The following is a 25170-nucleotide window of genomic DNA, read 5'->3' as shown; positions in this document are numbered from 1 at the left end:
GTAGAAATGCAAGCACCGGTATTGTAATCATAATGAATGGGGTTTTTGTGAAATGTATGTATGTGGTGGTGCACACACTACAATTGTTATCCCAAAATAATTCCTTTAGCCTATTCTGCCCTCTCTTATTCGATTGTTTAACCATTGCTTCCATCTCTCTCTCTCTCTCTCTCTGTATATTATGTAAATTTAAGCTTCATCGTTGAAAACTGCATACACATGTAACAATTGGGGTTCAGTCTTATTTGTCATCTAAATTTATGCTTCATCTATGAAACAGTGCACATAATAGTGAATATTGATATTAATATTTTTCCTACTTTTCATTTTTTTAGAAAATGAATTGATACATCATTTGTTATTGCATTTTAAAGTATGTAATTAAATAATAATAATAATAATAACCAATTCACCATCATCAACTAAAAGAGAATAGAATGTTTGATTTAAAAAAAAAAGTAAAAAGATTCATACTCATATTACATGGAGTAGAGATTTACTATCTGCAACAGTAAAAGTAAAAATAGAGAATGAAATTTCAGATCGCATTTTTCAAATATAATATGCTTAAATAAAGCAGAGAGAGAGAGAGAGTTTGGGTGAGAAAAGAGAAAAAGATAAAGCAGCAGCCATCATTAAATCCACCACCGCATTTGAACCACAGGACAGGACCGCCATTTTGATTTTTTTTTTTTTTTAACACGAATTTTTATGTTTAAAGAAAAGGAAATGAGAAAAAGAAAAGAGGGAAAATTGAAAGTGAAGGAGCAATGATTCCATTCCAAGTTACTACAATTTTTTGCATTCTCTTCCTCCTGGTTACCATACTGAGGGTGAGGGAATGGCCAAACCCCTGCGCCTATACCAAGCCTGGAAAGGAAAAAACGTATGTTACTCTGCCTCAATTCCATCATCATCTATTTCTACATATTATTTATTTACCTTTTTTGTTTGAGGACAGTGGGTGTGTTAAAAGATTGAATTTTTGTGGGATATCCTTGTATTTGAACCTGGGGTTGCATAATATGCAAGTAACTATTCTTTGCTGTGCTATTTGATTATTGGGGGTGGTTTAAGTTGAGGTACCTTGGTTGTTTTATTTTGTTTGTCTTCACTCTTCTCTTCAGTGAGTTTGATATTGGGACAAGTGGATTTTACAAGTTAGTAGTGGTGGTGATGGAGGACTTGAAGTTAACTGGCTGACATGTTTGGAAAAGCCTTAAAACACTAATTATACTCCATTCCTTCCGTATCTGGCAAATGTTGTTGTGGGGGAAGTGTCCTGGATCGGAGCTTAAATGATGAGCAAGTGTAGACAAGCAGCAAATAAAATAGGGCATTTTGGAGAAGATGAATTCTAATGAATATGCCCAGCCAGCCTACTAAATAAATACTAATGAACCCCATTGGGTTAGAGCCTATTAAGACTTTGATAGTGTATCAAGAATAACTCTATGCTGTGGATACAACTGTACCTGGAGTCCAAAGGTTAGAGTAATTTGCAGTAAAAACTTTAGTTGGTATACCATCTATGCTAGCTAGTTCTGGACCTTGTGGCAGAGAGTGTCTACACACTCATTAATTAGTGGTTTAAAGGAGGTGGTAAATATATTCAATGGCACATCATCTCATCTCTTATATTTAGGGTTTTCGTGTCTTAATTCTCGTCTATATTGCTTCCTTCCCTTGCCTCTATGTCCAATATAAATGATGCCTGCCTGTCTCAGAATAGAATAGAATAGAATAGAATGGTGCTAACAACTCTTATTGTGCAGAAGTTCCTTCTCAACGGGAGGCTGATATTTGGACCAGATGCTAGGTCATTGATAGTAACCTTGATGCTCATCCTCGTCCCAGTTGTTATCTTTTGTACTTTTGTTGCAAGGAAGTTTCTGCACCAGTTTCAAGAAAGCAGTGCTGGATATGTGATTATGACAGTGACAATCATTTTCACAATATATGTTAGTTGCTGAACCTCTCTCTGCTTAGTGGCCTTCTTTTTTTGTTTTTATTAATACTCTATACATACAATCTTTCCTGTCTACTTTTTATTTCACTACTTCTGTTGGAAGGGGATTTGAACTCACATTATTAATTAGCACATGGAAAGCATATTAATTACCAACCTCAGCTCTTACATTGAATGCCTTTGTTATGTAGTTTTCTTAATTGCCCTTTCCATTTGGAAGGCATTTTGACTTTCTTCTATGTATAGTATATATTTGATGCTCAAACTCATCTACACACATTCAAATGTTATATTGGTTGCAACAGGTCTTGCTGCTTCTGATTTTAACTGCAACACAAGATCCTGGCATTGTTCCTCGTAATTCTCGTCCCCCAGATGAAATATTAAATTATGATTCTTCTGCCTCTGTTGAAGCTGGTGGAAAAACTTTGCCCCGAACCAAAGAAGTTATTGTCAATGGTTTAATTGTGAGAGTTAAGTATTGCGAAACATGTATGGTGTTTCGTCCTCCAAGGTGCTCTCATTGCTCTGTATGTGATAATTGTGTGGAGCGATTTGATCACCATTGTCCTTGGGTGGGCCAATGCATTGGAAAGGTATACATTCTATACATGATAGTGTCTGTTTTTGTGTTTCTTGCAAGTGCTGAGCCTTATATGCAATGTTACAACATTTTGTTGGTGTGGTAACTAGGAAACTATAGAAGATGATTGAGCCTCAGAGTTAAAAATTTCATAATGCAGTTTAATTTTGTTTATTCTGTGAGACAGAGAGAGACTTATTTGTTTGGGTGAATGTGCAGCGCAATTATCGGTGGTTCTTCCTCTTTGTTTCTTCAACAGCCCTGCTGTGTGCTTTCGTGTTTTCAATGTCAGCCTTACATATGAAATTTGTTGTGGATGAGTATGGAACTGTTTGGAGGGCTATGAAAGAATCACCAGCATCTTTGGTATTGATGGCCTATTGCTTTGTGTCACTCTGGTTCGTTGGCGGTCTCACTGGGTTCCATTTGTACCTTATAAGCAAAAATCAGGTCATATTTATACTTGTGTTTGGTCATAGATGATCTAAAATATATGTGATCTATAAATTAGTTTGGATTAACATTTTAAGCATTTGGCAATTGGCATGCATATATAATAAACAGAAGCTAAGGTTGGTTTTGTTGGATTGATGATTGCAGACCACATATGAGAACTTTCGGCATAGAGCAGACAACAGGATCAATGTGTACAACAGGGGTTGCGTGAACAATTGCATTGAAGTATTGTGCACAAGAATTGAAGCTTCAAAAAACAATTTCCAAGGATATGTGAATGAAGAATGTGCAAAACCCCCCCGAATCCACGAAGCAGCAGCAGTAGATAATTCTGAGGATAGGAGACGAGTAAAGGTAGAAGATGATGTTGACATTGGCGATGATCTTCTGAAGATATCCCAAAGACGCAACTCTGAAGAAGAGATCAGTGATGTTAGAAGTAGAGGCAGCGATACAACGCCTCACAAGTCTCCTGAACTTGATTTTGCTGCATTGGGTCTGGAATCCTCCTCCAGATCAACTTACCATTCTAGCTTGGGTAGAAGATTGAATTACCTAGCTAGCTGAGGTGCTTGGTTTGAAGTGCAATTTTGAGGTGGTGATAAACTCCGGGCGGCTTTGCTTGTGCTGCCTGCCTCTTCAATTTATTTTGTGAACTTTACTCAGGCAGATTGTGCCATTCTGCTTTCTGCAATCTTTACCACATATATGTCGTTTTGTTCTCTCATTTTGAATATTATGCGATATTAAAGGTTGTTGAATTCTTTCCTCTGTAAACATATACATCCTATTATATCCTACATTTTGTTTATGTTTTCAAGTCATGTATATGACAGACCGAGACTGATGAGGATGACTTGCATGCATATATTTTACAAAAAAAAAAAAGATTGCAAGAACACAGTTACACCAGTAGTGCTCCTGAATCAAAATCCCAAACAATGAATCAGAGCTAGCACATGGAGCTCTTTCTTTTATCTTATTTTTGTGTCAACAAAAAAATATGGGAGACTGACTGATATTTAGATTAGTCAATAAAAGAGCCTAATGCCAAAAAAAAACACCTTGGGTCTTTGACTAGATCTGGGTGGTTTGCGGGCTATAGCCCATACACTAAAAAGTAGAAGTGGGCCAGTAATATAATGTGCCGTGTGGGCTCTGAAATTTCCAAATTCACCAGTCACCACTTTGATTGATAATCATATTGTGCAAAATTCTGCTCTGCTTAGGTCAGCTCAGATCACAAGTTTGTTTTGTATATATGCAGCTAAGAAAGAAGAAAGATGATAGAAAGTATAATGATGCAGAGTGCCTCATTTCGCTGCTGCTGCTTTGTTCTCCAGCTCCTCCTGGTTTTGGGCAGTTGCCGAGACTTGAATATTGTTGACGCCAGCCAGCATCAATGACATACAGCGCGCATTTACCCAGAGAGACCTCACATCTCTCCAACTCGTTGACTTTTACCTAGAGAGGATCCAGGCCCTCAACCCGCTGCTCCGCGCCGTGATAGAAGTGAATCCTGATGCACGAGCTGAAGCTGAGAAAGCTGACAAAGAGAGGGAGGAGAATAGTATGAATATGATGCACGGAATTCCTGTGCTCCTTAAAGACAGTATATGTACAAAGGACAAGCTGAACAGCAGTGGTGGATCGTACGCGCTGCTGGGGTCACGCTGGTGTGGTGGAGAGGCTGAGGAGCGCGGGGGCTGTGATTTTAGGTAAATCCAGCTTGAGCGAGTGGTACCATTTTCGGTCAATGAGCATTCCGGATGGGTGGTGCCCTAGAAGTGGGCAGGGCATGGTATGGTATGAGTCAATCATTCAAATTTAAATACTGTAATTAGTTTGATGTATGTATGTATGCAGAACGCATATGTGGAAGGGGAAAATCCATGTGGTTCTAGCAGTGGATCCGCTATATCAGTTGCAGCTAACTTGGCAACTGTATCATTGGGGACCGAAACCGATGGATCCATATTCTGCCCTGCTGACTATAACTCTGTTGTTGGCATCAAGCCCACCGTTGGACTCACCTCTCGATCTGGCGTCATTCCCCTCTCACCCCGCCAAGATACAATCGGGTAATTTAACTCACCTCCCGCCCCTCTCTCTAACTACATTAATAATTATTTTATTCAGCGGCATATATGTATATTGCTATTCACACACACACAGACACAATCTTATTCTTATAGGCCCATTGCCAGAACAGTCTCAGATGCTGTTTACGCTCTGGATGCAATTGTGGGGTTTGGTCCTAGAGACTCTGAGGCAACACAACCTGCATCTTACTTCATCCCACAAGCTGGCTACAAACAGTTTCTCAAAAGATGGACTAAACGGAAGCAGATTAGGTGTGGTCAGATATCCATTTTTGCCTCTGTCAAACAGGTCCCTAGCAATTCCAGTTCTTGAGGCCCATCTCCAAACACTTAGGTATAAATAAGCTAAGGGACAACTTTATAACCTTCATTATATTTTTGTTCTCTTGTGTAACCCAACCCAACATGTTTTTTTATGTTCTATATATATTCAAGGGAAAATGGAGCAATTATAATTGACAATCTAGAGATACCAAATATCAATGTCATCCTGGATCCCTACCAAAGCGGTGAATTAGTGGCATTGTTGGCTGAGTTCAAGCTCAGTTTGAACGATTATCTTCAACAACAGCTTATCACTTCCCCTGTCAGATCATTAGCTGATATTATAGACTTCATCAACAATAATCCCAAATTAGTAAGTCTGCATGCACTCATATCCCCCCATACAATTCAGTTCAAATATAATTAAAGCTAATTAATTAATATATCACATGCATACCAGACCGATCGAGTAAGCTAGCTAGGTATTATTCCATCTCATCTGGTTTTACGTGTAATGCAGGAGAGCACCAAAGATTTCAATGGGCTAGAGATCTTGGCTGGTGCAGAGCTAACAAATGGAATCGGAGAGGAAGAAAAGAAGGCCATGGAGATGATGCAAACACTATCACGTGATGGATACGAGAAAATGATGATAGATAATGAATTGGATGCAATGGTAACAATAGGGCCAGCTGCCTCAACAGTGCTGGCAATTGGAGGGTATCCTGGGATCACAGTCCCTGCGGGATATGACACTGATGGAATGCCATTTGGTTTGTTTTTCGGAGGGCTAAAAGGAATGGAGCCTAAGTTGATTCAGGTTTCTTATGCTTTTGAACAAGCTACCATGATCAGAAGGCCTCCTTTTCCCACAATACAACAACTCTGATCTATCATTCTCATTAATTAATTCATGATTGACTGGGACCTATGATTTTCACGGTGGAGATGATGTGTATACAATTGTTGTACTTGTAGTTTTTTTTTTTTTGGGTGAATTAATATGGATATGGGGCTGCTATTTTTGTGTGGGAGATAATGGATATGCTATGTAAATTTGTTGTGTTGATGACTTGTGAATTGAAGTAGATCACAGTTATAATATTTTGTAGGCAAACAATTAGTTTGCAGGAATGCCATGCTTGCTGGTTGTATCAGGAATTCTGTTAAAACACTTCTGTATGAATTTTGTTACATAAACACACGTTGCATGCTTTAATTTTTTCCAACTTTTAATTTTCTTACAAATTAAAATAATAATAATAATAATAATAATATTATTATTATTATTATTATTATTATTATTATTATTATGAACTATGGGAACAAAAAGATACTTGCTCATTTTCGAGGGCATTTAGGTAATTGATGCAATATAACTTCCAATCAAACAAGTTAATATTACGTTCATACAACTTTAACAAAACACCTAAGATAATCTAAAATTTTCTTGGAGGTAATGTGATGCAATACCTTCATCCTTGAGCTATTAAACCTTTTATCGCTCGCTTTTCTTTTATACATCGACTAGTGTTTTACCCGTGCGGTGCACGAATAAAATTTTGTTATTATGAATTTAAATAAAAAAAATTTTAAAAATACAAATATATTAAAATGTACAATATAATAATATAGTTGAATTTTCATATATTTGGTCAAGTATCTTTTTTTTTTTTTTTTGAAAGTGATCAAGTATCTATTATCATAACATACAAAATTAAAATTTTGTATAATTAATATAATCTCTAATCATATACATATTTATATGAATTTATAGAGAAAAAAATTACATAATTAAATTGAATTATTCCTAATCGTATTTCATATATATTATTAATTCTAACAATATGAATAATAACTAAGAAAATGATACTTAGAAATTAAAAAATGTAAATTTTAAATTTTGTATATGTGATTTTAAACTCTAATCAGACACATTTTCTTATATGATTGTGTTATACAGTGTATATACAAATAATATTTATTAATATGTATATATGTAAATTCTATAATATAATTTCTGTAATTATAATTTATATTGATATATTATAATTAAAATAATTAAATTTAGAAATTAAAAAATAGCATTTTAATTTTGTATGATTAATATAATGTATAAGTATATGTATGTATGCATTTTTTAAAATATAAATACTTATGAATATACATTTTGTTAATTTTATAATTTTATTCTTAATTATAGTTTATATTTTATATCTTATTAATTATAATTAAGAATATTACATTTACAAATTAAAAGAATTTAATTTTTAAATTTATATGGATTAATGTGGTCCCTAACTATATTACATATTTAGACAAATTTTTAAATATTTTTGAATTTTTAATTAAGAGTATGAGTTTAGACATATTTTAAAATAATTTTTTAATAAGTAACCATTGTAGTAATTTATAATTACCGTATATAATTATGCCAGTAATCACAATTCTATATAAAAAAAAAGTGTATATATTTTCATATTGTACAAAATACTATAAATATAATATATGTCTACATAAATTGATAAAAAGAGAAATTGATATTTTTTTATTATATAGATATTTATAAATATTATATAATTTTTTTCTTTGCATGAAAAAACATTCTTAGTTTAAAATTTTACATTGATATCTGAGTTTTATTTTGATATCTACTTTGGTGATATTTTAAACTTTGAGTAACACTTGTGTGAGACCATCTTAGGGGTCTCAATCCGTAAGACGAACCAGATCTTTGATTAATAGGTCAGATCTTTGACCTCGTTAATTAAAAATCCGACCCGTCTCGCAAATTCAGACAATGAGACGGTCACACACAAGTTTTTGCCTTAAACTTTTGTTTGTTATCATAAATAGTACTATATCTGTCCCATTTTACCTGTCTTATTTACTATTCATTGGTCAAATCAACTCTTATCTTATTGCTTATATTCTTTAATAATTTTTTTTATTTTTAAATTTATTTTTTGTGTTTAATAGTACTTTTAATGTAGTTTCTAAATATATAAATTTTATATATTAATGCTAAACTTAATATTAAGAAAAATTAGATTAAATATAACTCCAATCAATCCTCGTTAAACGAATCAGACAACCAAAATGGGATAGAGGTAGTAATAGATATATGGAAACCATTTAGTTTGTTTCCAAATATTTCCAACCCCCGTAAATGAAGCACAATCAAAATATCTATAGATCATCATTTAAATAATAGGTCAAAAATAGACTTTGTAGTTCAATATTTGTAGATCTATGATATGTTTTTAACTAATTTATTGAAAGTTTATTTCTTTTAATTCTATTATCTCTTATTCTTCTTCATTTTAAATTGATAGATCTCGATATGATGCATCATTCTTAAATATGTGAATTTCAATTAATTTAATAACATTATATTTAAATGTGAGACATTTATCCAATAACATTATATTTTTTTCAAACTCAGCAAATGTAAATTAGTTTAATTAGTTCACTTGTATGTTTGTTTTTCTTTAGTTTTGTTATTAACGGAATTTTATTTATTTTGGGCTCATAATATTTAAATAATTCCTATTATTTTAGATTATAATTTTTTTTTATAATTTATGGTATTTTACTATTTTATAAAATTTGTTTGCAACATTTGTACTAACAAACTTTTAAATTAATGCAATAATACTTATATTTGTTATTAGTAGAATGCTAAAAACATAATAATGATATATTTTACTTTTCACATTTTTAAACTTTGAAAACCAACATCATTTATGTAGGAACAAAGTTATATATAGTAGTAATAATATTGTAGTTATTTTTAAAAGTTAGATAAAGTAAATAAATTGATCGACATACAACAATTTTTTTTGGATGAACTTTTGAGATGCAATAATGATTCAATATATGTATATATGCATCATAATTATTATTTTCTCTTTGTGTGTGTGTGTGTGTGTATTCTAATCAAATTAAATTATTTTAATTTTAAAAATTTTAATTAAACTTCAAAAAATAAAACAAATGAAATTTAAAATATCTATAATACAAAAATACTAATTGAATAGAAGATTTAAATTTTATCTTATTATAATAAATAAAAATTGACATATCTATTTTGATTTATAATTTTTTTATTTTAATAGAATATATATATATATATATATATATATATATATATATATATTTATTTATTTATTTATAAATTCTATTACCATTAAATTATCATATTATTATTTAATGACTTTAAAAAAGATAGAGATCTATATATATAGCAATATAATGATCGAAAATATAATTACAAATGACAATTAGATTTATTTTTCTTTTATTTTGTACCAAAGTTTACTTTTGTGCGTATGAAACGTTTGAAAAAGAATTATTTCAATTGTCGTATGTAATTAGATTGATTTAATATAATTGTATGTTAATTTAATACATTAAAATAAAAATATCAATATAGGTGTTATTTAAAATTTTTTAATTAGAACTTTTTATTAATGATATATTTTTATATATTAATTTTATTTGTATATAAAAAACTAAAATTAAGTTGAAAAAGAATATACTGAGTATTAGTTTAGTGTATCTTAAAAGTAAACCATGATTCATGGTATAAAAAATATTTAGGCAATCGTTACTATATATTAAATTAACATATATAGCATTTTTTTAATTATTTAATTAGGTAAAAAACAATTGTAATTTCAAATTTCAAAACAGAAGTATTTTCTTTGGATGGACGGGAAAACAACACTTTTGTTTTAATATATATTATTATGTAAGTCTATGTTAATTTTAATTATATATTGCAATTGTATTGTAAAAAATCAATCTACAACGTTTTAAAAATGAACCAATATTATATTGAAAATGAATATAATATAGTGATTTAATATAATTATACGTTAATTTAATACATTAAAATAAAAATATCAATATTGGTGTTATTTAAAAATTTTTAATTAAAACTTTTTAATGATATATTTTTTATATATTAATTTTATTTGTATAAAAAAAACTGAACTTAAGTTGAAAAAAATATACGGAGTATTAGTTTAGTGTACCTTAAAAGTAGACCATGATTCATGGTATGATAAATATTTTAGATAATTATTACTATAAATTAAATTAACATATATAACATTTTTGTATTTATTTGATTGTTGGAATTTGTAAATACTATAATATACATCATATAGTAATTTGATTGTTCAAATTTTGTTTTTGAATATTATCATGAGAGGAATTTAATTACGTACATTAACATAATATAGTAATATTTTTTTTAATACTATAATATACATCATATAGTAATTTGATTGTTGGAATTTTTATTTTTTTGAATATTATCATGAGAGTAATTTAATTACGTACATTAACATAATATAGTAATATTTTTTTAATACTAATATACATCATATAGTAATTTTTTTTTAATATTATCATGAGAGGAATTTAATTACATACATTAACATAATATAGTAATATTTTTTTGAATACTATAATAGACATCATATAGTAATTTGATTGTTGGAATTTTTTTTTGAATATTATCATGAAAGGAATTTAATTACGTACATTAACATAATATAGTAATATTTTTTTTTAATACTAAAATATACATCATAGTATAAGGAATACTATAATAGATGTCAGAAATATAATTAAAATAAAAGTAATTTGAATGCTATATATTTCATTAATAAATAAGGAATCCAGGAATGGAATTGAATAAAGAATGGAATCATAATTTGAATATTTTGTCAATTTTAGCCATAAATAAAGAATGATAAGGAAGGCTAGAATTTATGATAAGGAATTATTATATATTATTATGTTGACAGATTTCAAATTTTTTGGACTAAAATGAGTGAGAAAGCTAGCACTTCTGTTTATATATATATATAGATATAGAATATAGATAGATATCAATTGATGCCTCCAATGAGGCTCAAACCCACTCCCATCATCCATGTGGGAATGTTAACCGGGACACCGGATGCAACTAGACCACAAGGTCTTGGCCCCTGTCTATATATATATATATATACAAATTATAATAATTAATTGGGGCGTGACGGGAATATGTGAGATATATTCATCCCTTTTTTCAAAAAAAGAAAAAATTGACCCCACTTTTGTTAGGACAAGATTAAAGATCCAAATCCCATCGAATACATGACAAATTGTCATCCTAATTTGACCAATACCAAACTACAATTGAACTGTAGCGGGTTAATATTGCGGTCTAGGCGGGTTCAAAAGATTTGTTAGATCATCCCGTTATCACCCTCACATATTCTCTGAAATACCATCCAACTCCCTCCCACCTTGATATGTGCCACAATTACTAAACTCGTCCCCGTATCCCCAATTCTCAGAAAACCCTAAACGAAGGGAGCTCTCTAGGGTTTCACACCAGCATTAACGTACTCCAGGGTTCTTGCAATTCCGCTAACAGCCCTCCGTGCAAAACTGCATGGCAATGGACTTCGACGAGTATGATTATCTGGAGAAGGCCGTTGAAGAGACCAACGGTCCATCTTCGAAGAGCAAGGACAAAGACAGAGAAAACAGCTCATCCGAGAAGGAGAAGAGCGAGAAAAGCTACCGGAGGAGGGAAAGGGACGAGAGCGACGATTTAGCCGATGAGGACGGCAGAGATCGCAAGAGCAGTAAAAGATCTCGCGGCGGAGATGAAGAGAACGGGAGGGAGAAGGATAGAGACCGGGAAAGGGATAGAGATAAGGAGAGGTCGTCGCGGCATAAAAGTCGGGAGAGAGAGTCCGACAGAGACAAAGAGAGGAGTTCAAGGGATAGGGAGAAGAGAGAAAAGGATAAGGAGAGGGATAGGGATAGAGATAAGGATAGGGATAGGGAGAGGAGAGACCGGGACAAGGAGAAGGAGAGGGAACGGGAGAGGAGAGAGAGGGACAGGGAGAAGGAAAGGGAGAGGGAGAGGAGGAGCCGCAGTCGCTCGAGGCTCGATCGTGAAAGAGAGAGGGAACTGATGAGAGAGCGAGAGCGTGAGCTTGAATTAAGAGATAGCAGGTGATGTTTTTCTTCACTTCGTATGATTTATACCATTTAATTGCTGCATTGGTTTTCTCTTGCTAATATTTACATTTTCTTGGAAAGATTTAATTATGAAAGCGGGCATTCAATAGCTATCTGGAATTATTTGGGTTCACCAATTTTGGTTAAAGCATGTTACGGATGAATTGGTTATCAAGATTTGTTATTCTATTCCTTTAGTAAAATTTTGAGCATTTACTACTTGATACTGGACTATAGTTCATTCTAAATGGCTGCTGGCATCTCCCTTTCTAGATTTGTATGATGTGCAAGACTGTTTTATGTATGTCTCACTCTATTATGTGCAAGACTGTTTTCTGTATGTCTCACTCTATTATGTACAAGACTGTTTTCTGTGTGTCTCACTATCTGGGACTTATCTGATGGAAAAGTAGGTTTTCAGGTATTTGTTCCAAACTTTCTAGGTGAAGTACATTCACTTACCTTCGATGAGTAGGTGTTTTTTGTCTGGTCTTTGCTAGTAGATTGAAACATTAAGGGAAATTTAAAATGGTCTAATGAAAAGTGTGAGTACACTCAAAGGATGTAATATTCTAACTTGGGTTGAAATCGTAGATGGATTGTTTCCACATCTTAATGGGCTAACAATGCGGAAACCCTTCAAGGCTTCAATGAAGAAAGTGGCTTTCCACATATTGAGTCTGATAAGGTCTGTTAAGTTTCTCTTTTTGGCCTTTAAGATTTGGCTCACTCTTAAATCCTCTAATATTTTTGCATAGTTGGATTTAAGGTTACTTTCTTAAATCTGATTTGAGATGTTGACAAATGATGTATTGGATTTCTAGGTTGGCTACGCATATGGTGTGATGCTGTATCAGTTTTTCAACCTTTTGTTCACTACGAAGACGAAAATGCTTTAACTCCATTTCCTGTGCAAACAGGGATAATTATCCTAAATGTTGATGTTTGGTTGGCCCAATTAGCTTAGAATTCTTGCTTCATGGCAGATATTTTGAGTTGTTTAAAACTAAAATCTTTCTTGAGAACTGTTCTGTCTCAATTTAGGTCTCCTCTTTAATGTGATTATGATTGTTCATTGAAGGTCACCACTTTATATGTCTGTTCACTCTTGCTACCTAAAGGTCTAAAGAATTATAATAGTTTTTAGGTTTTTTTTCTTAGTATTACTTTTTAGTCTATTAGGTACTCTGCATCATTGAAGATGAGAAATGAACAAAGGAAAATTTTCAATACTCAGTGAAATCTCTCCTTGGGTAAATTAGCAGATTTTGTATCATTTTTTTCTGTTTACTATTTGCAATCTCAATTCACACCACAAATTTTCATGTGATAAAAAATACCAATATTATAAATTCTTTAAAGCTGATCCATAACCAATGATTTCATAAAGAGATCTAGTTATTATGTTGCAGTGTTCAGGTTTTCTTAACTTTGTAACATATTACTCCCGATACTTTATAACATGAAATATTTCTGTTTCACAAGTTGATTTTTTTTTTCCTAACAATGATGGTGAGATGTGTTCAAACTTCTCCTGTTTCTTTTTGTCAGCCATTAAAACCTTACATTGCTAGGGTGCTGGGATTGTTTGAATCTATGTTTTAGTAGTAGAGAAGGAAATGTAAGGGTTTTAGGAGAGATCTTCGGCAGTTAATGCAATGGTTATTTATTTTGTAAATGTTTGCAGTGGTGATGGATTATTCATTTCATCAAACTTATTATTTTCTGAGTAATTGTGCAGGCGGTTTAAGGAAAAGAAGGAGGCAGCAGAGCCAGAGGCTGATCCAGAAAGAGATCAAAGAACTGTTTTTGCTTATCAGGTAGATTATTGTTTTTAATTTCCCATTCCTTACTTTATGGGCATGAGTATTACTCCAACTTTTTCAACATGTCCATGATAAGTTAGGATGGGATTGGTTTGGATAGTATTTTAAACCCTATTTCCATAAATATGGACCATATGGTTATTTTTCCCTCAAGGATTTTTTTAAAAATAATTAATAATTAATTTTCCTTATAATTGTTTTAATCGTTTCTTGCAGATGCCCCTGAAGGCAACTGAAAGGGATGTGTATGAGTTCTTCTCACAAGCTGGAAAGGTTAGTGGGATACTATTGTGCTGTTCAATGTCCTGCCAATATGCATGGAATTATATTATTGAATACATTTCTCGTGTTGTATTGTAGTTGCTGGTATGGATATGGTAATTTATAATTGTTTAGTAATCCACTTTTGCAACATGTGGAAAATTGATAATGGTACATCATGTTTATGAGCAAAAAATTGTTTGGTTGACAATCTACCTCCATATACTGTATGTACATGTCCTTGCTGACACGGCAAAATATCTCTGCGACTCTGCTACAATTTTAGGTAGGCTAAGCAAAGCAATTTCTTTTGCTGATGCTTTCACTGTGGTTGGATTAGCAGGATTTTTGAATAGTTTACAACTTATAACTGATGGTTTTATTCATGGCCTCTTGCAGGTTTCATGGTCTGTAGTATGAATGTGCAAAAGGTCCCCCTAACACACCTTTTATTTGCTATTATTTTAATATATATGTATATTGTGTTTTCTCATTCCAGGTGAGGGATGTACGTCTGATCATGGACCGAAATTCAAGGAGATCGAAAGGAGTTGGGTATGTTCTATTCTGCTGAGGCTGCTTTATTAATTCATTCTAAAGACACACAAATTTTGCTTTTGAAAAGTCACAGGTGTAAACAAGGTCCACAATATATTTTATTTAATTAAATTATCAGTGCTGGAGGTTGTAGTTTCCCATTGCTTCCACCCATTCTACCCTGTCTTAATTTGCTCTGCACTAATTTTTAGTTGATTTGCTGTTCAAGGGCTTAACACAACACTCTATGAATGTTGGGCTTACTAATATATTTCATCATTTGGAGTTGGGAATTATTGTGTCTTTCTAGGATGTCCCTTATATGCCTTCTTATATCACTATGATTTGTTATATGATTTTAGTTTTCTAGTTGTGAATAACTGGATAATTATGGTTCATGACTTTGCAGGTATATTGAATTTTATGATGCCATGTCTGTCCCAATGGCCATTGCCTTATCTGGACACTTACTGCTTGGGCAGCCTGTTATGGTTAAACCTTCAGAAGCTGAAAAGAATCTTGTTCAATCAAATACTGCTGCTGGTGGAGCAGGTGTTACTGGACCATATGCTGCCTCAGAAAGGAAATTGTATGTTGGAAATCTGCACTTCAACATGACAGAATTACAGCTTAAACAGGTATCAGTATTTATTCTAAGTTTTGAGTGGATGATGCCTACGTACTGTGTTTTTGTGTGTGTGTTTTGTTGAGTGGATTAAATGCACTCTATTTGTAGTGTTTAGTTTACACATCATTCGATGTTAAAATTATTTCTTTTTGGTGTTTGCCCAGATTTTTGAAGCTTTTGGTCCAGTTGAGCTTGTGCAGCTACCTACCGATCCAGAAACAGGACATTGCAAAGGTTTTGGCTTTGTTCAAGTCGGTATCTGATGAGTAGCACTTGTGTACTTTACTTAAACTTTTGGTGAAATTGTTTTCTCACTGTTTTGAAAATTTGTAACACCTTATTGTTTGTCTGCAGTTTGCTCAACTTGAACATGCTAAGGCAGCACAGAGTTTGAATGGAAAACTGGAGATTGCTGGTCGAACAATCAAGGTATTTCATGGGACTGATGCGTATGCTGTTTGACATGATTTATAATTTGCTAAGTGCACTCATCTGTTTTCCTGGTTTCCGGACTCATTTAATGGTTTTACTACCATTTTTAAAATGCAGGTTTCATCTGTTACTGAACATGTTGGGGTACAAGATTCAGCAGCCAAAACTGCAGATTTTGATGATGATGAAGGGGGTGGACTGGTATGGTTGCTTTATTATTTCAGTCTTTCAGAGCAAATTTGTTTACTTCCGCCATTTTGGGCTTAATGAGAATGCTACTTAGAAGTTAGTGGTGGATTTTTCCTTATATTATATTATTACTGGGGATAAGTATAATAATAATAATAATTATTATTATTATTGGATAAAATTTTGAATTGAAATAGAGGGTGGCTACCTTCTTATAATGAAGAGTGCCCTTTTACCTAATAACTGTTTAAACCATTGACCTAGCAATCTATTTAATAAGTGTTAGATTTTATGCTTTAATATACTGGCAAAAGTAAAATAGTGAACTTTTTTGTAACTGAAGATTTTATTAATTTTAAGTCCCCTTAATGTGCAATTTCTTCTTCCCTAGGCATTAAATGCACAGTCAAGAGCAATGCTGATGCAGAAGTTGGATCGGAGTGGCATAGCCTCCAGGTTTATTCAACTTTCTTCTGTCTTATTAGTTATTACCCTCTATTTCTTTTTATTATATATTTATTCCTTCCAGCAGGGTGGGTGAATTTAATGTGTCTTCCTAACATTTGGATTTCTTGTAATATTTTTGGTAGTATTACGGGTTCACTTGGGGTGGCTGGGCTTAATGGTGCAGCTCCATCCCAGGCAGCTATTAGCTTGCCAATTGGTGGGGCACCTGCTATTCCTGCCCCAATCCTTCCAGCTCAAGTTGTTGCTGCCATGGTTCCTGAACCCATTGGGAATCCCAGTGAGTGTTTGCTGTTGAAGAATATGTTTGATCCAGCTATGGAGGTTTGCAACTTTTCATTTATACACCAATCACTTAGTTTTTTCAATTGGGTGGGGTCATGCAAGAGGGAAGGGTTTATTACTTCCATGTCTACTTGATTGGACCCAAAGCCTGTAATCAACATATTGAAATGAACATTATCAAATATTTGGTTGGAACTTTGCCAACTTCAGTAACTGTTCAAGATGTACATTGTTGTGTGACTTGTTATGTATTTGGTTAAAAATGTTGGGTCAAATGGATTGAAAATAACCTATTATTCATTTGAACTCAAAATATGATTTTGGGCTTTTTTGCAGACTGATCCAGAGTTCGATTTAGACATTAGGGATGATGTACATGAAGAATGTTCCAAGTATGGTGCTGTCAAACATATTCACGTGGACAAGTAAGTATTTTGTTATCACTTTGAAGGATGCGGAATAATTGTGTTTAAAATTTATTTTGTTTTGTATTTGTATAGAAACAGTATATATGGTAGGGGATCTAAGCAAGCATATTTTATTACCCCACCTTGCAGGAATAGTGCTGGATATGTTTATCTGCGATTTGATAGTGTGGAGTCTGCATCTCGTGCTCAACAAGCAATGCATAAAAGATGGTTTGCTCGCAGATCAGTTTCAGCCATCTTTTTGGTAATATGTGGACTGATGTAAATCTTCCCTTGTTTTTATATAATTGTGATTTCCATGATTATGAGTGAATGAAGTGGATGAACATTGTTGATAAATTTGCAGCAACCATACGAGTATGATGCCAAGTTCAAAGGTGCAGCTTGAACAAGCAAATGGTTGGGAGCGTTAATTTTTATTTCCCTGTTTTGGGGGTATGATCAGTTAAATCTCGTCGCCTATTGTTATGTATTGTCCAAATAGTTACTGGATTGGATTGGGTGTTAAAATGTATTTTTGTTTTCTTTTTGGTATGACTATTTGTAATTTAGTAGCAGTTGAGTTGAGGAGATGATATAAAAATTTGTGGCAGCCACCAGCCAGCTTACTGCGCATAAAATTTCATTGTCAGCGACAGATATTTGATAGAAACACAATTGGTTGATAAGTGTAGACAGCAAGTTAGGTTGTGATTTAATCTTTGGGTATGCAATGCAATATCATCCAAAGCCTGCCAGCCTATTTATTTTGAGTTTTAAGCAATGAGCTTGCAGTAGTGTTGTTAAGTTTATCACTTGTTAACGATGATGCATAGAATCACAACATATTTAATTTTATGCCCCCAACAGCCCCCCTTTGAAGATGGGATAAAACTCTATTCTCATCATGCTGCATGCATGTTTTCACTAACAATAAATACATAATGATGGTTCATTAGAGAAACAAAACATTGCTTGCTATTTAGCAAAAGAATAAATGAAACCTTTCTTTAAACAAATCTGAATGTGTTGTGTTGACTTCCACTCCACTGCTTCATATCTACACCCCCAACTTTTTTTTTTTTTTTTTCTTTGGTGCAAAACTCTACCCCACCACATACTACTACTACTACTACTAATGTCTGGCTAATAAGAGAAGAGAAGAGAAGAATGACATTGAGAAGCAAGATACTTGAACAACGATTTTGTGTTTTATGATGATGATGATCATCTGTCATCGCAGTCCAATCCACATATTTGTAGCACAGGACCATCTCTTGAAACAAATGGGTTGATTCTTACCCAGAGCAAGGTCAGTACTGAAGCCAGTAAGATTGACCATACCACCACTATGGTTGGAGTTCTGTCTTGCTTTCCTAGCAAACCTTTGAGGAATGGGTATAGATGAACAATGACCCAGAAAGCAAAGAACAATCTCCCAAATAATGGACCCCAGGAATCATATCCATTGTTGATGGCATCTGACACACCAACCACAACCCCAACTATATTTACCACCAGCAGGGTTGTTGGGGGTATTAATAATGATGTCCACTTCAAAATATACAGTTCAGAAAATTCACCGTCATCCCCTCCTTTTGAGGTCACTGTAAAGTTTGTGTCAACACCAGCTAAGACCTTGAGTAAACCTTGGAAAAGAGCAAAAAGGTGAGACGACGCGCCTCCAATCACCCAGAACTGCTCGTTTCTCCACCAGTCGTCTATTCCAACACCACCCCATTGCATCTCGAGGATACCAGTCGCAGCAATAGAGATGAACATAGCCATGAATATGATGCTGCCATAATTACTTATCTGTAGTAAATAAACAACAACTCCGGTTAGACACTCAAGAAAACGAGAAACAAATGCACACCCACTTGTAATATCCACTCACTTTTCACTCTCATTCTTTTCTTTTCTTTTCTTTTCTTTTTTTAAGGGTGACAGATCTCAGACAATAAAACAGGTTTGGTTTAGACATGCTTAAGACCTAAGCTTTAGCAATTAATGTCAGATAGATACAAATCTTTCCAGAATATTGATTTTCCTAGGGTATTTATTACCTACTATATTTTAAAACACACTACAACAATGCATCTATTCATAATAACATGCATCATATTAATACCATACCTCGGGTACAATAAATTTTCCAGTCAGTAGGCAGATAGCAGGCAAGGAACAGTACACGATCAAGGGAATGGAGGTGAAGGGATACACAACAGAGTTTATGTAGGAAAACCTTTCTAACCACTTCAAACCACCTCCATATCCATACCATATTGGGCAGTGTTTGCTCAAGAAAATCTCAACAGATCCAAGGGCCCATCTGAGAACCTGGTGGAGACGGTCAGAGAGATTTATAGGAGCAGAACCCTTGAACGCAGGACGTTTAGGCATGCAGTACACAGACCGCCAGCCACGACAATGCATCTTGAATCCTGTCAAGATATCTTCTGTAACAGATCCATAAATCCAGCCAACCTGTATAAAGCATTCATGAGCATTATTGTTGCCCAACAAATACAAACAAAACAGCAATCACTTACCTCTTTTCCCCATTCAGTTTTATCTTCATAACCACAGCTGATAACATGAATGGCCTCTTTTAGGAGTGCTGTGCTACTAGCATCCTTGGGAACGCCTCCATTTTCTACAAGTGTTGAGGCAATAAAAACAGGAGATTGCCCAAACTTCTTTTCCAACTCTGTTTGTAAAGCCTGAGATGAATCAGCACCTGTTGATGCATTGAAAACCAATCCAGTTGAATATTAAATTATTAATCGGTCCTTCTTTCGTAAGTTCATATTACATGTAATGGTGGTTCATAATATCATATTGTTTTAGGCAATGGACAACATGAATGTCAAAATAGAACTCTACATTACCTTCAATTCCTTCTTCTATTGTTTCAAGCGCATGTATTTGTTTTGATGTCTCCCTGTGTTTTGTTTTCTTCTTCCTCTCTTTTTTTGTTTTTCCTTTACTGTTCTTTCTAGGTCTGCAGCAGCAGCAACATAATTTTGACCAGCAATTGCATGTCCTGCTAGGTTTCTTCTTCTTTGCAGGAGCATCATATCCATAAAGTGCTTCCCTTCTGAATACACAGCCAGTACCAACATATATCGGCCCTTGTAACCCATCTAAACCTTTCATGTTAATCTGTTTAAGAACAAGAATCAGCTTTGGCCCAAGGTGATAAAACAATACTGCAGTTAAACAGACAGGAAGATATACATACATCAAAGAATACAACATTTCGGTTTGAGTATCTATCATGATGATCAATCCCATCAAACCTTTGTGGAAATTGCACATAGCAGATTTTTTTTCCTGAAGTGGGGTCCATCATAAAACACATAGCTTCTCTCAATGCCTTGCTATTGTTGATGTAGTGATCACAGTCAACATTCAGAAGGAAAGGAGCATTTGAGATAACAGCTGAAACCCTCACCTAGTATCAAATTCAAATTCCACTCATCAGGACTCCATGTTAATGAATATATTTCCTGATTATCCAAATTCTAGCACACACCAAATTTGATTTAGAGAGTTTTACCAAAGCATTCATGGCCCCTGCTTTTTTATGATGATTGAAACCAGGTCTCTTTTCACGAGAAACATAGACCAAGCGAGGCAATTCGTTTCCTTCAATATCTCGAACACCTTCTTGACCAAGGAATACCTACATTAAAGTAAAACAAGAAAATGGGACAAGCTCAAGTTCATGGGAATTTCATGGCCAAAAGTCCTCTGTGTTTTATTTAAAAACTGTTGATACACCTAACCATTTACCTGGATCATACCGGGATGGTCCCTGACATTGTTTCCTGGCCAATGAGTACCATCCTGCATTGTCCAACCTTCATCTGGAACTTTTTGGGCCATTGCAACCAAACCATTTATCCGAACTTTAAATTCTTCATATTCCCTCTGTATGCAGCATTAATACAATCAATAATGCCATACACACCAAAAATAATGAAGTCCACCCAATTAGTCATAACAGTAATCTTCTATGTAAGAAACTTTTTCAGCGTAGGGGAAAGAAAAATAGAAGAGATGAACAAACCTTCATTGCACGTCGCTCTCTTACAAAAGCTGGATGAACTTTGTTTTTCAGATAATCAATTTTCTGTGAAAAATACCATTCTGGAGCCCGGGGTTCAATGTTGAATTTTTTGCAGAAGGGGACCCATTTCCTAGCAAATTCAGATGTCTCAGAAAGTGATTCAAATGTAAGCATGGCAGCACCATCATCTGAGACATAGCATGAAACTTTTTCAACTGGATAATCGACTGCCAGAATAGATAAAACAGTATTTGAAGTGATCAATGGAGGCTCTTTCAAGGGATCAACTGTGCTAACAAAAATGTCAATTGGAGCCAAATTCGACTGTTTTCCTTCTTTCTCATACCTAAAAGAAAATTAAAAATAAATAAATAGAGGTAAAGATCAGTCTTTTTGCAATAACTTACTACTTGAGACTTTCAGGTATAAAAGAGAAAAAAAAATGTAAAATCAATGTAACCAAAAACATTTTATGGTGGATAGCTGTTCACCTAAGTGATAATCGATCAAGATAGGTTTCTCGCACTAGTGGACACCATTTTGGGAACTGATCTAGAATCCATGATATTGCAAACCATATCTCACAAATAACTGATGTCAACCACAAACCATATGCATCAGCAACTGGATGAAGAATTCTATAATGGAAAAAGAAGCCAAGAATGACAAGGCGCAGAATGATGAGAATCCTGTAAGGATTTATTTTGCTAGAAGCAATGGGCAACTTTCTTGAAAGTGGCTGCCTCCCTTCATCCATCCTGAGAATTCAAAACATCAGTCAACAAATTCATCCATTTGATTAACAATCAAGGCAAAGAGGCTGGACATGAGGAAACAAAAGAAAATCTCTAATGACAACTTATTAAGTCATTAGTGCAGTTCAAATTTGTAGAAGTTACTTACATAGGAAAATCAGGGTCTTCAAGTTCATTATCACTATTGACTTGATGCTTGTCACCTTCCTTTTTCTTCCACTCCTCCATGTGTTCCTTCCATGCCACACTTCCATAGCCATATAATGCAATGTCCTTCTCTGGAACCATTGGTCTACATTGCACTGAGAAAACAAAGATTTACTGGTTAAATAAAAATAATAAATGAAAAAAGTATGACGTGCTAGAGAAGTAAAATCCGATAAACCCAAATAACTTACAAGATGTGGATGAGTCCCCATTCACAATACTAGCTGATGAAGGCACTATAAGAGCATCCTGACCATCAGAGATTTGAGCATCCTGGACGAGGCAAAAGAGTCAGTGAATTAAAGTCATGCCAATTTGATTATTGTCATGGTTCTCTAGGAATTAGGAAACAGGGAAGGATGAAGATATGATCTAAATATTGCAAATAATTACCTCTTCTCTATATGTCAAGAGTGGTATTTCCAATCCAGGGGTTGGTGTGTTGTTCCCAGATGAACTTGCATGATAACCATGGCCATGGGAAGCAGGAATTGTTCTTTCAGCTGCATTTGGTCCTGTAGCATCAATATCACTGTAATCAAACTCATGTTCTAAGTCATCAATGTCATCCTCTTCCTCATCACCTTCAACCCGAGGACAACCTGCCAATCAAACAAGATATGAAATGGGTAAGTCTCATCCAATGAGAATTTACATAAGCATATAAGGACAATACTAACCTTTGATGCGTTTGTATCTAGTTTTGCACTGAGGGCATGCCTGATTTCCCTCTCTTCTCTCATACTCATAGCAGGGTCTGCAAACAGGGAAAGCACATTCGTTGCAGGCAACAAAGAGTTCTGTCGGCAAATGGAGTTTGGCAGCAGCCCTCAAGATTAGGCAGCAAGCTGAAAACTTTGAACACAAATGTTAGGTAGCCAAACTTTGTTGAACAAAATATTTATTGTTTGGTCCCTACATTTTAGGCTAACTACAAAATGACCCCAAATTCTCAACTATAAATAGGGTGGTCATTTTGTCATTCTAGCCATCCCAAATCATTTTATTCTTCCCTCATATACTAGAGATATTAGAGAGTTTGTTGAGTGTATTTCTCCTTCCTAGCAAGAGAGAATTATCCTTGTTTTCTCCTTGTTAGTTAGAGAGTGGTTGTAACTCCTATTTTCTCATAGTGAAATTCTTCTACCCTTGCCCGTGGTTTTTACCCTAATTTGTTTAGGGGTTTTCCACGTAAAATCTGTGCCTCATTTATTTTTCTTTCTCAAATTATTGTTGCAATCTGATCTATCCCACTTCCGCGGGCGCAACAAGTTCTCCATCTATAGTAATCTCTATTTCATCCCCACAAATTTGGCATATTTGGCTACTTAATTCTCTCACAGACTTTATCTGGACAAGGATTTCAACAAAACAAGGATTGTTCTATAAGTATAACCAAACCATCAAATACAAGTATGCAAACATAGCAATCACCTGTCTCTTGTCTTATTCTCAAACAATAATTACTTAGCATCAAATTATACTAGTATAATTCCAAGGAGTTTGTTAATAGACAACACTGACTTTTAGCAACGATACAGACATGAAAATAGCATTTAAAGCTAGTTATCAGATTTCCCAATGGCAATGAATGATTAGTCCCAGGTAAAAATATATAATCAAAATTAAGAACTAAAAACGGAATTGAAATGAGGGGCTTTAGAGATACTTACTCTTCCAATTTCATCAGCATTGATGAGCACAAACTCATTCCTATTGTGAGAACCAGCAATGAGTCTCCCTCCGGTATTCATAGCCATTTCCACAGGAGGATTAAATAAAAAATATTGAAATTTACTCAAAATCCAAGTTGAAAATTCAATCTTTCAGTGTTGGGGGCTTCCAGAGGAGCCAACTTTTTGGTGCCAAACAAATGTTTGGGGTTAGGAACTGAATGTAAACCCCATCAGAAGATACCCAGAGGCAAAGCCCAACGCGGAGAAAACACGCTTATAAACAGCGATAGTATTCAAAAAGAATTACACCATATATAACAAACAAAAGTCAAGAAATAAATATTATTACAATGATAGCTCCCTCCATGCTCATAATTATATTAAAAGAAATCCGGAAACTCGGAAATGAATATTAAATATTTTGGATAGCTTTACACTCATTACAAGCTAAGCTAAGAGGCTTCACTGTAATTTAGCTGGCATGCAGTTGGAGCTCTGCTATAAAACTTGCGTGTTTTGTTATTGTTGCCCAACCAAAATACTTTTTTTTTTTTTTTTTGCCAATATCATTTTGGAAGTTTCATTTTGAGTTTTAAAATTTTTATAATCTTTCCATATAAACTTGTAGTCATTCCTACAATCTCTTCTAGGATTAGTTATATATATTAGTATGAAATACTTTAAAGTTATAGGAGGATAACAATGCAAAAATAATACTACGTATATGATAGCACATTAAGTCAATAACATGAAATTTATTGAAATAATCAGTATATATTAAGATTTACTTTCCATTTAAGTTGGGTTAAAATAAATTTTATTTTTAGAAGTGATATATGAATTCCGCGTAAAAGATTAGTAGAGCATAGAATAAAGAGATGAAATAAATTAAAGGAATGATGAGATTGGAGTGTGATGATTTGTGATTTGAAGTAGCAGCTAAATATGGAAAAATGTGTTGTGGCAAATTGTGGAAGGAGGGTTGGTAGCAATAATGATAAGATTTTGAAGATGATGGCAT

General features: G+C 33.9%; 3 protein-coding genes and 1 pseudogene across 6 annotated transcripts; 3 read left to right on the top strand and 1 right to left on the bottom strand.

The window, feature by feature from the left end:
* The first annotated feature begins 648 nt into the window (after nucleotides 1-648).
* LOC115998246 (protein S-acyltransferase 8-like) lies at nucleotides 649-3828 on the top strand. Its single transcript, XM_031237751.1, has 5 exons — nucleotides 649-886; nucleotides 1776-1961; nucleotides 2275-2565; nucleotides 2772-3002; nucleotides 3153-3828. Exons 1-5 carry the CDS (start codon nucleotides 842-844, stop codon nucleotides 3573-3575), a joined length of 1176 nt encoding a protein of 391 aa, XP_031093611.1. The 5' UTR covers nucleotides 649-841; the 3' UTR covers nucleotides 3576-3828.
* A 563-nt stretch (nucleotides 3829-4391) lies between these two features.
* LOC115999628 lies at nucleotides 4392-6593 on the top strand (annotated as a pseudogene).
* Nucleotides 6594-11687: 5094 nt separating this feature from the next.
* LOC115998245 (RNA-binding protein 39) lies at nucleotides 11688-18199 on the top strand. Of its 2 annotated transcripts, XM_031237749.1 has the most exons (15): nucleotides 11688-12400; nucleotides 14148-14226; nucleotides 14449-14505; nucleotides 14731-14779; nucleotides 14893-14900; nucleotides 14993-15048; nucleotides 15440-15668; nucleotides 15823-15909; nucleotides 16013-16087; nucleotides 16208-16291; nucleotides 16671-16735; nucleotides 16870-17068; nucleotides 17366-17454; nucleotides 17587-17701; nucleotides 17804-18199. In XM_031237749.1, exons 1-15 carry the CDS (start codon nucleotides 11829-11831, stop codon nucleotides 17843-17845), a joined length of 1806 nt encoding a protein of 601 aa, XP_031093609.1. In that variant the 5' UTR covers nucleotides 11688-11828; the 3' UTR covers nucleotides 17846-18199. The 2 variants fall into 2 exon arrangements, with proteins under 2 accessions (XP_031093609.1, XP_031093610.1); XM_031237750.1 differs by lacking the exons at nucleotides 14731-14779; nucleotides 14893-14900 and having other exon boundaries at nucleotides 11693-12400.
* Nucleotides 18200-18335: 136 nt separating this feature from the next.
* LOC115998244 (cellulose synthase A catalytic subunit 2 [UDP-forming]-like) lies at nucleotides 18336-24413 on the bottom strand. 3 transcript variants are annotated; one of them, XM_031237746.1, is made up of 15 exons: nucleotides 24147-24413; nucleotides 23746-23823; nucleotides 23154-23271; nucleotides 22867-23075; nucleotides 22665-22746; nucleotides 22415-22568; nucleotides 22003-22269; nucleotides 21512-21857; nucleotides 21235-21372; nucleotides 20999-21124; nucleotides 20681-20893; nucleotides 20328-20601; nucleotides 19989-20176; nucleotides 19573-19923; nucleotides 18336-19251 (listed from the first exon to the last, which is right to left on the bottom strand). In XM_031237746.1, the coding sequence occupies exons 1-15, from the start codon at nucleotides 24231-24233 to the stop codon at nucleotides 18664-18666; spliced, it is 3219 nt and encodes a 1072-aa protein (XP_031093606.1). In that variant the 5' UTR covers nucleotides 24234-24413; the 3' UTR covers nucleotides 18336-18663. The 3 variants fall into 3 exon arrangements, with proteins under 3 accessions (XP_031093606.1, XP_031093607.1, XP_031093608.1); XM_031237747.1 differs by lacking the exon at nucleotides 23746-23823 and having other exon boundaries at nucleotides 23154-23328; nucleotides 24147-24411; XM_031237748.1 differs by lacking the exons at nucleotides 23154-23271; nucleotides 23746-23823; nucleotides 24147-24413 and having other exon boundaries at nucleotides 22415-22587; nucleotides 22867-22924.
* Nucleotides 24414-25170: the final 757 nt, after the last annotated feature.

The sequence above is a fragment of the Ipomoea triloba genome, chromosome 12 (genome assembly GCF_003576645.1).
Source record: "Ipomoea triloba cultivar NCNSP0323 chromosome 12, ASM357664v1".
Taxonomy (NCBI): Eukaryota; Viridiplantae; Streptophyta; class Magnoliopsida; order Solanales; family Convolvulaceae; genus Ipomoea; species Ipomoea triloba.
Note: the sequence above shows the minus strand (reverse complement) of the source record. Positions and strands in the feature narration are given on the sequence as shown.

Bases quoted from the DNA above. Each gene is read 5' to 3' on its own strand.
- LOC115998246 (XM_031237751.1), top strand. From the start codon at position 842: ATGGCCAAACCCCTGCGCCTATACCAAGCCTGGAAAGGAAAAAAC. The intron at 887-1,775 runs GTATGTTACTCT...CTTATTGTGCAG, and splicing joins AAGCCTGGAAAGGAAAAAAC to AAGTTCCTTCTCAACGGGAG. The intron at 1,962-2,274 runs GTTAGTTGCTGA...TGGTTGCAACAG, and splicing joins CAATCATTTTCACAATATAT to GTCTTGCTGCTTCTGATTTT.
- LOC115998245 (XM_031237749.1), top strand. From the start codon at position 11,829: ATGGCAATGGACTTCGACGAGTATGATTATCTGGAGAAGGCCGTTGAA. The intron at 14,227-14,448 runs GTAGATTATTGT...CGTTTCTTGCAG, and splicing joins GAACTGTTTTTGCTTATCAG to ATGCCCCTGAAGGCAACTGA. The intron at 16,736-16,869 runs GTTTATTCAACT...TATTTTTGGTAG, and splicing joins CGGAGTGGCATAGCCTCCAG to TATTACGGGTTCACTTGGGG.
- LOC115998244 (XM_031237746.1), bottom strand. From the start codon at position 24,233: ATGGCTATGAATACCGGAGGGAGACTCATTGCTGGTTCTCACAATAGG. The intron at 20,894-20,998 runs GTAAAACTCTCT...ATTTGATACTAG, and splicing joins CAGGGGCCATGAATGCTTTG to GTGAGGGTTTCAGCTGTTAT. The intron at 20,602-20,680 runs GTATGTATATCT...GTTCTTAAACAG, and splicing joins GAAATGTTGTATTCTTTGAT to ATTAACATGAAAGGTTTAGA.